At 35.5% G+C, this 10,500-nt stretch overlaps 2 protein-coding genes across 2 annotated transcripts; both read left to right on the plus strand.

The window, feature by feature from the left end:
• Nucleotides 1-2,649, plus strand: LOC136817094 (trypsin-1-like; the record flags this gene model as incomplete). Its single annotated transcript, XM_067073432.1, has 5 exons — nucleotides 1-139; nucleotides 625-863; nucleotides 1,293-1,391; nucleotides 1,545-1,722; nucleotides 2,486-2,649. Coding segments are annotated over 5 exons (819 nt in total), but the record flags the coding sequence as incomplete, so codon positions are not given.
• Nucleotides 2,650-3,932: 1,283 nt separating this feature from the next.
• LOC136817095 (trypsin-1-like) lies at nucleotides 3,933-8,319 on the plus strand (the record flags this gene model as incomplete). The annotated part of the gene is made up of 5 exons (XM_067073434.1): nucleotides 3,933-4,062; nucleotides 4,880-5,121; nucleotides 5,530-5,631; nucleotides 6,234-6,408; nucleotides 7,799-8,319. Coding segments are annotated over 5 exons (798 nt in total), but the record flags the coding sequence as incomplete, so codon positions are not given.
• Nucleotides 8,320-10,500: the final 2,181 nt, after the last annotated feature.

Genomic DNA, 10,500 nt, shown 5'->3' on the forward strand with positions numbered 1-10,500 from the left:
AGGCGTAGTAATGATGGTCAAGTTTTTTGTGGAGCAACCTTAATCAGCAAGAAATGGGCTATTTCAGCTGCACATTGTGAAATTAAGCCCGGAAATGAACTCATCATTGGTGCAAGTGATCTTAATTCTCAAAAGGAAGGTAAGAAATATAAAAAGTCCTACCGGCTGAAACATCTAAACTCTGTGGTGCAGCCCCAGCCGAAAGACCCAAAGAGAATCTTTGCTTGACGCATCCCTGCTTGATGTATGTAAACAAAAGTGAAAGCGCAGATATCCCAGGGGAAGAAGAGGCGCCTCTCTCATATTTTGGATAGACAGCTAAGAATATATCCTTTTATAATTTTTTTTGAGAAGCCCATAGTTCTTTTATGATCGGAATTACGGTATTTAACGGCCAAATTCCCTGTATTAGCATTTTTGATAGAGGTTTGAGAAATTCTTTGCCAGTGCGCAAGAATTTCATGGCATGCTGTAAAATATTTTCTACAAGTCCTTTACTTTTTAACACACGATTATATATCTGATAAACTATCGGTTAGATTGTAATTGACATCAATTATTTTTATTGTCTAAACAACCTGCCAGAATATTGATGATTATGGTTCACTTCTTTTTCAATTTTAGTGTTCAAGAAACGAACAGTCTTGAGAGCTTTTCCCCATGAAAATTACGACTCAGATACCATGGAAAATGATATTGTCTTGCTCGAATTGAATAATGAAGTTACATTCAACGATTTCATTGCACCTGCTTGTATTGTTGATAAAAGTAAACATCTGGTCCAAGGAACAACAGCTGTTGTCTCAGGATGGGGTACACTTGAATCTGGAGGAGACCAGCCAGAAATTCTTCAAAAAGCCGAGGTACGGTTCTATTTTCTATAAGTTGTAAGAAATGACCTCTGGTATTTTACATAGTTTCTTATTATTTTAACCTTTTTGACCCTATCTGAGATTTCAAACATTTCATTCCTTCAATAAACAATACCTTGCAATTAAAGCTACATGTTCTTCCACGGCGGGGTAAAAATAACAAAAGAAGTTCAGCAATTCAGTAAAAAAGTCTGATAAATTTGTAATTTTATAAGTCACAGGATGACGAAGAACTAGAACTTTGACCCTTCCTGATTTCAAACATTTCATTCCTTCAAAAAACAAATATTTCGCAAATTTATATTCTGTAGATGCATTATATTCCACTGCAAAGTAAAAATATCCAAAACTGAGTTTTTTTGGAGTCAGCTAACTATCAAATTTTAATTTTGCATAGAATTTGTAAATTTGTAATTTTAGGTCAACATTGTCTCGAGAGATACGTGTAATTCAAAGTATTCGAGTGGTATAACCAAAGTCATGTTATGTGCAGCCGCTCCAGGAAAAGACTCCTGTCAGGTAAGTGGATCTTTTCAAAGTGTCAGAATTGAATCTGACTAAAATGAGGTTTTTTAAACTTTTATGTACATTTGTCTCACCAACTTTGATCTATTCATCTGTTTGAATACGTTCCTCGATCCAAAACTTACTACTGTAATTCTTTATCTCTAGGGTGACAGTGGTGGTCCACTGGTTGTCGAAGGAGATAAATGTGGTAATGACCAATACTTTTTGGCTGGTGTTGTCAGTTTTGGTAGTGGTTGTGCACACCCTGACTATCCAGGAGTTTATGCTGATGTTGCAGCATTGAGAGATTGGATCGATGATAAACTGGCCTCCAAAGGCAATGGTAAGAACAAGAGAACTTCTTTTTATCCTTTAGATTTCACATACATGATCTACTAGTCCGATGGGGCCAATACCTGCTGGGTAAAGTGCAACTACAATCATGGTCGTGATATTTGAGAAAAAAGGGAAATTCCTACGAAATCTTATCACCACAAACGATTTGTTCAAGAATGGTCCAATAGGGCTCAGAATATAGCCTGGAAGTCTATAAACCCCTCCCGAATTGAAATACTCGAATAAATTTATTAATTAGCCCAAAAACGACTTTCTCGCTCGAACTCCAAATTTCGAAAAACGAGGAAATAAGCCAAATTTTGACCATGATTGTAGTAATGATGGCCTTCAAATGGATTATCCCAGCGTCTACCTTTCATGAACCACAGAAACGCAGGAATAGTGCTTAACGAGTTATAATGAAGAAAAATTGTCGCGGTAGAGTGACTTGGAAAGCCCTTGTGTCCAGCGAGCGTTGAGCGTTGCGTAAGCTGCAGCGAAATATATAAACGTGGTTTACTAGTCTTTTAGTTTTTAAAAGCTAGGTTGAGCATTTAACATTGTAGTTACTGACTAAAAGGTGCAAAAACCATGACGTGGAATTGTAAAAATTCGATTAGGAACTTAAAAGTTTTCAAGGTCATGGGATTGTGTTGAATCGGTTTTGCCGTAATCTAATATCACCTCGTAGATAGATATATGCTTAACCTCACTAATATTGCAAATTTCTTTCCAATTTAATTTAACGATATTTTAAATCTTCATTACAGTTAAACCATCAACAGCTGAACACACATGTGGAGGACCAACACCAACGGATAAACCATCTCCGCCACCAACAGATAAACCATCTCCGCCACCAGGTAAAATTCGTCGATCCTTTTATATCGGTTATATTGAAAAACTTGTTTTTAGAATATTCTATAGTTCATAAGCGTGACCTTAAGGACATAATAAAAATAAATACTACACCAAACAAGGACAAATGTCAAGCATTTTTTTCCTTGAGATTACCATAAGAAAATCCAAAAATTGGCCACTATACAGCGGTGGATCTGAGCGGAGTGTAATCTTTATGGTGGAGAGCTATCATTTCCTTAAAGCGAATATTGATAAAAGAAACACTCTCTGTCAGAGATTTTGAAACCCACCTCAGATCCGCCACTGTTATATACCAAGTAAAGCTAAAGTCTGTTCACGATAAGTGTGCACTCTTTTTTCTTTTACCTATAACTTTTGAAGGAATTCTTCAATCTTTATAAATTTGGTATCATTGGAAAGATATTAGTGAGTGGAACAATTTGAAGTAAAAAAATCTTTAAAAAAGTTCTAAAAATGAAGATGAAAATGAAGAAGAAAGAAATGAAGATATTGTAGAAAATTGCTATAACTTTCATATTTACTGGAGAGATTCTTTGATCTTAGGAGGTCATCAATGTGAAGAAATTTCTCAAAAATATTTATTCAATATACAGTAAAGTTATGATACAAAGTTAATAAGTGATTGACCCCAAAAAACAGCAGAAAACAGCAGAAAACGGCGCTTTAGACGTCAATCAGCTTATAACTTAGTTTGATATCTTTTGACTGAATGATTATTTTTGAGAAATTTTTTCACAGTGATGACGTTCGATGATTAAAGATTCACTTCAGTGAAAATGATAGTTATAGCACTTTTCTACAAGATCTTCAATTTTTTCTTCTTCATTTTCATCTTCATTTTTAGAACTTTTTTAAAGATTTTTTTATTTCAAATTGTTCCACTCACTAATATCTTTCCAATGATACCAAATTTATAAAGGTTAAAGAATTTCTTCAAAAGTTATAGGTAAAAGAAAAAAGAGTGCACACTTATCGTAAATAGACTTTAATTGCAGTTGTCCCTCTATTTTTCGATTTTCGTGGGATCTATGATAATTATTCAAATTGGAAAAATATCCGAATTAAAGAGAGTATTTTACACTACTTGAGGAAACCAAGACTTAAGTTCGAATTACAGAAAGATTCTAATCATGGAGGTTCGAATTAGAGAGGTTTGACTGTAATATCATAATTTTTGTTCACAGTGGGTGCTGCTGATTATTTCAATGACAAAGGTGTTTGTGGAACCAATGGTGACACACATTTTATGGAAAACATCCAAAGGATTGTTGGTGGTGTTCCGTCTAAGCGAGGCGAGTTACCATGGCAATTGGGTTTAAGATATGGTGATGGTCAAAACCTTATTGTGGTGCCACACTTATCAGTAAACAATGGTTGATAACAGCAGCGCATTGTAAAGTGAAGGCAGGTTCTCAAGTTATTCTTGGTGCATATGATTTCGGAAATGGAGGAAATGAAAATGAAAGTAAGTAAATCAATAATTCCGAAACGAATAAATTAAGAATGAAAAGCTTCACCTTCAAATTTGTGGAGAATACATAGCACGGAATTTCTGCAGATTTCTGTACACGAAATCTGATGTGTTCTGATTTCTAAGAAACCTTTATTGCACTATTTGTTTTCCTAAGCGTGTTATTAGTTAATAGTTAGATGTTTTCTGAAATCTAACTTTTTACCGAGATATACTTGTGTGATGTTTTCGGAACATTTCTAGGGTTACTAGGCAACAAGATTGATTATACCCCTGTGTCTCCTTAAAAGATTTGTTCTGCATATTAGATGACCTTCATCATACCCCTGTCTCATTAGAACACATCATCATTTCTAGCTGATTGATTTACTCATCAGAATAGATCAAAATTTCTAGCTCAAAAATATTCTCAGAATAATCTGAAAAAGGTGCTTTCTTCCCTTGCAATCCAAATGCCATGGGTGTTTAAATGCATCCCAATCATTAGACTTGCTTGCTAGTCTGTTAATTAATCATGTCAGAGAGGGCGGGAATAAAAAAGAGGCGGGCGTTTGCTAGAATAGGAGCTGCGTAGGAGAACAAGAAAAAGTTGGTGAGAGGCTGCTGATTGAGGGCTTTCAGCCCTTGCTGCCGAAAAAATGTTCTTTCTCACGCTTACCTAACTCCTAAGCTCACTTTTTCTGCATGATACCGTTCCAGCCCGACTGGCGTGGCCCGACTGGCGTGGCCCGACTGGCGTGGCCCGGCTGGCGTGGACCAACTGGTGTGCCAGTATACCCAATTATTAATGATTAATTCTTCGATGTTTTAGGCCACCGTGTTAAACGTACTGTCGCTAAAGTAATTAATCATGAAAATTACGATGACGAAACTTACAACAACGATATTGCTTTGGTCAAATTGAGCGCTAAAATCAAATACACAAAATATATACGACCAGCTTGTATTGTTGAAGATAGAGAAAAACTTGCTGACGATGCAGAAGTTGTTATCTCTGGCTGGGGAACGACTAAATCTGGTGGAAGCCAGCCGAAAGTTTTACAAGAAGCTGAGGTGATAACAATAAAGGGTCGTGATTCTCTCAAAACGATTTATTTTCTTATTTATAAATCAAATTAAATTGATAAGCTGTGCAAGTCCTAACCGAAGTTTGAAATCGACCCTTTTAAAGACAGAACTTCGACGTTTTTGCAACCCTTTTAGAGACTACACCCCCCCCCCCTGGAGCCAAGGTTTCCTTTCGAATCCACGACTTTTCCAAATTTCAATCGACTATCTGTGTTTTAAAGGTCCTTTTCAATCATGCTATTTTATCGAGAAAAACCACAAATGTCACAAAAGTGAATCGAGGAAAAACGAGAAAGTTTCACTGGAGACTTTTCTCATCATCCTTCTGATGAAAAAAATATCTTATCATTTAATTTGATTTTTTTTATTCAATGTGATATCATTATACCATAGGTTAAAATAGTCAACCATGGAAAATGTGATGATTTGTACGGACGTTACAAGATTACAGACAAAATGTTTTGCGCTGCTTATCCCGGTAAAGACTCTTGTCAGGTAAGACTTTTCTGCTTTCCTAAATGGTATATCCCAAATTAAACGAGAATAAACTATCGCGAATCAGTTTTTCAAAAATTATCACAAAACTAAAATTAACGCATAAGTTTAATCCCTGTAAAGTTTTCTGATCAATATTTTCATAAATTGGGCTTCTAGTCTAGATACAATTTGGTGTGATTAAATCCTCCCTGTTTTGATCGTTTACTATCTTCTTTTCTTCACTGAAAATTACGATCAGAATTGGCTTCCATAACAACGGGTGCAGCTAGTAAGTTCGTAGCATGAAGGTAGAGCATTCAGCTACGGTGTGCAAGGTTGTGGGTTCGATTCCCAGCCGGGTCATACCAAATATTCTCAAAATAGTACTTAATACCTCTCTGCTTGATGTTCAGCAACTAAAGAGACGGATCTGTGGAGAAAGCTAAATGGAGAAATCCAGGGAAAGGATGGCGCCCTCCCCTGCCTCCGGGTAAACAGGTAGAGAAAAGGGAGCCTTTGGGTCGCCCTCGACTTCGGTCGCAAACTTACTTACTTACTTTACTTAAGTAAATTCATTTAAAATGTATTTTCTAAACAATATAATGGTATAATTATTTCAGGGCGACAGTGGTGGCCCACTTGTTATTGATAAGAAAAACAATGGCCGTGATCAATTTTATTTGGCTGGTGTGGTGAGCTGGGGTCTCGGATGTGCCAATGAAAATTATCCTGGAGTTTATGCGGATGTAGCAAACTTGCGCAATTGGATCCAAGGCAAACTGAAGTCAGAAAATGGTACGTAATTATTTCGAAAGTGTTCCAATTGGATCTCTTTAACTCGAGCATCTATAAATCGAATGTTTCCTTAACAATACCTGATAAAACCTTACTCCATAACTCGAAATCTCCTTAACTCGAACAAATTTTTGTTCCCCGTACTAAGACTCAACTGTACTTTGAGGTCAAAAGCTTTGGAAATAGCTGTTAAATACAAATATAATATATTAAGTAGGTAAATTGCAAGGTAAAAAAAGGACATTTGTTATTAGAGCCTTAGCAGTCCTTATATCCCATGATTTTCTTACGGCTGTCGAGGCCAATGAAGTATAAGCACGAAGGGCTAGAATTGAATCTCCTTGGTAGGATTTGAAGCCAACAAATCCTTCCAAAGTTGCGCGGCCTTGAGCGGCTCGCCTGGTTTTTACATAAATGACAGATTGAAACTAAAATTTACCGCTAAATTTCGAAAAAAAATAAGAATTGTAAACAAAGGAATTGCTAGATTAAGGGCTCTGACCATAGTGAATTTTTCATAATTGCCATGTTTAAAATGTGTTTTCTGACTGATGTAACCAACAAAACTATGGCATGTTATACATTTTCTATTAGACAAACTATTCTTGAATCTGAAAATTCAAAAATTGCATTGAAAAAATTTTTGATGAAGAAGAAAATGAAGACTTTTGCGAGGAAGAGTATTTCAACTTTGAAGAGCTTAGTTTCAGCGAAGAAAAAACATTTTGAAAAATTTTTCGCAGTAGATGGTGTATCTTTTACCGAACAATAAAAATTTTTGCGGAAAATTTTTGTAAATTCTTCTTTGTCTCGAAATCTTGAAAATAGTGGTTTTTCATCAATTTTACATCTGGATTTTGCTTGAAAAAACAGTCATAACTTTTGACACATCTTTTTAGAAAAATTTTCCGCAAAATTAAAATAGTTCAATTCTTTGCGGACAGTTTGAAAAAATTTCGAAACAAAAAAGTTAATTACCCTTTAAAACTTAGCACTTTTTATAAAAGAAGCTGATGCAACATATTATTAACGTCGTTTTAAAGTTCATAACGTCATTTTTGCAATTAAATTCTTAATTACTCTTAAGGGGTTTGATTAAAAAGCAATTTATAAAGGCAATTCTTTGTTAAAAGTGTCAAAGAATCTAAAACATAACTTTTATGTTCAGATACTAAAATCAATTTTCTGACTATGGTCAGAGCCCTCGCATTTTTTAAGGCTTCACTTTTTCTTGCCTGAGAAAGGTTAGAGATACTAATCTAGCCCTTCGGGCTTTAAACTCAATGGTCTAAGCCTATGGCTTTAAAAGAGCTCAGAAATATCTTACCCCTCACGATGGTATTTGGTATAGTTATTGTTAGCCATAAAAAAACATGTTTGTTTATTATAGTTCATCCCGCATCTGGTGGTATTAAACCGCCCGTCACGGGGGCGCCTGTCACCCCTGTCAAACCCAGTCCAACTACAGCACCAGCACCAGAACCAACCGATGAATCTTCTGGCTATTCTGGATCTGGCGATGGAAATTACGAAATATGAGGCTACTGGTTCGACCGAAGATCTCTGGTGGTTCATTCTAAAGTCTGTTCACGAAAAAGTGTGCATTATTTTCCTGTGGAAACCATGCCTGGCGTACCGTACTGGTTCTCCTGAGTGTGGTTTCTACGTTGTATTGTAACTAAAAGTGTTCAGAGAAATTGATGAACAATAGAAAAGGTAAACGCTGGTAAAGTAGTTTAACAGGAAAAATTTTGCACTATTTAAAAATATTGTATATTTTAAACTTCATATTCATAACACAAACACAATAATAATAACCGGGAGGGCACATTGCTATACATTGTAACACAAACACATAAATTTATTTTCAAGAACACTAGACATTCAAAATATGAAATACTGTAGCAATCAAAAGGATGTTGTTTATTTGTATAATATTATAAGTTGTAAGTTTGCTATGCGATTTTAAATCATTTTTTTTTTCTTGAGCTAGGTCTTGAAATTCTGACGGACAGTAGTCGAATTTCTATAAAATAACCAATGGCTTTGCACCTGCTTATCTTTCGAATATTTTTCCTCCCCAGAGAGTGGAGGGGGGTGTAGGGTATGGTGGAGGATAAAACCTCCTTTTGAAGTTCTTGCCTCTTTTTCCCCTTTCGCATGATTGTATGGAATAAACCTGGACGGAATCTTCCCTCTATTTCGACCTTCAAGCAAATGGTTCTTAGATTTTTAGACCAAGCGCTGAAACACAGTTTTCAGAGTTGCTTAAGATTCTTCTTAACCGTTTGAGGACTATGGTTTCAGCTTTATTTGGGACCACAAATTAAGCCCCGGGGGTTACTAGGGTTGCGAGCTGACGGGTATGTGCCGCCCTACTTTCGACCCTCGGACTCCTAGTGGGACTAAAAAGGAGAAAAAATAGGAAAATTTTGCGATTTTTACGACCCTTCTTAGGACTACTTTGACCAAATTTCGATCTTTCAAGGAACAAAAAGTAGAAATCTTCCTATTTTTCCGACCCTTAGTGGGACTGAAATTTAATTTTCATTTTTTTCCAACCTTTACAGTGATTTTAAGGTTTCAAAATAGCACCCTTAAGGGTGACACATACCTGTACTCTTCACTTACCTAAGTACCCCCCCCCCTCCCAGGAAATTTTGAAATAACTTTGCGACAGAGTTGGGTTGCCCTAGACTATGTTATAGTCTAAGACGAATCACTATCTAAGAAAAAAGCCGAAAGCCGAAGAAAATTCGCAGACGGGTTTTTTTTGCCGAAAAGAGTTTACAGTCGGTAGAGTTGCCAGTCTTTCTTCGAAACTCTACCGCCGATTTTTTTTTCCGTATACCGCCATAACGCCATCATACCGCCATATTTTCCCGCCTTTACTATCATTGTAACGGACGATAACATCGTCTAGGTTGCCCTTGCAACTTTATTTGATTACCTGAGCTTAATAGTCGTGGTCATTTAGTTAATGTTCTATAATTAAAGATTGAGGTCGACAAGACTTAATTTGATAACTGTCTCATTAGCAATATTGCGTTTCAAAAATTCAAAAGAAAAGAGGCTTTAAAACTTTTAGATTGTGCGAAACAAGTTTTCAAGTTCACATCTATAAAAAGAAAAGACAAAAATATGATACAAACTCAATGTCTTCAATGCCATTAGAGCAACGATTGTTTCTGATTTTTTCAAGCCCTAGCAACAATAACACACACAAAAAACTATTTGTAATGATAGTCCCTTGTATCACAAACCCAATGTGTAGGTCCACGCACACACACAGACAAGAATTTGTAACGTTGATTGATATTGAGGTTCAAGTTCAAACTAAGAAATAAAATGAATGAAAATTCCTAAGTTTCTAATTAACAAAATAAATTGAGCCTTGAATTATAAATGTATTTGACAAGTAGAGCCTAACTTAACTTAACCTAAGGCCTGAAAAGTCACTATGCAAAAAGAAACAAAGAAAACAGAAAAAGTGCAAACAAGAAACAAGAAAACCTACCAGCTGGCCAAGAATGTGTGCTGGAAATGTGAGCCAGTGAAAATACAAAGTTGAAATTGAAGTAAATTCTGATTATTGTCATTTGTCATTTAAAGTCATATTGATGTTGACTCTCTCATAGTCAACTTGTGACTGAGTATCGAGTGAGAAAAAGTTGGCCTTTTTATAATAGATTTGATACAAAAAAACTAGTTTGACAAGATATAAAAACAATGAATATATAACACTCTTGAGAAATCAAATGATAATTAAATAAAATGCGTGTGAAATAATTAATTACTAGATAATGACTAAATGACAAAATGATAATAACTGACAAAGTGTTTGAAATAATTGATAACATAGATAAATGACTTTAAAACATAGAACAAAACAAATGACGCATGAAACACGAGAATGCACAAGAGAGAAAAGACGCTGAAAAAGAAAGCACTGGGAAAACAAAGGACGCTGGGGACAAAAAGACACTGAAAATTGAACTATAAAATATTTTTGCTTTTTTAAATATACTAAAAATTTAATGAATCACATTACACTCCCACCAAAAAAGCAAACATTTACCATAATTTACGAAT

This window comes from Clytia hemisphaerica, unplaced genomic scaffold, assembly GCF_902728285.1.
Source record: "Clytia hemisphaerica strain Z4C2 unplaced genomic scaffold, Clytia hemisphaerica genome assembly, whole genome shotgun sequence".
NCBI lineage: Eukaryota > Metazoa > Cnidaria > Hydrozoa > Leptothecata > Clytiidae > Clytia > Clytia hemisphaerica.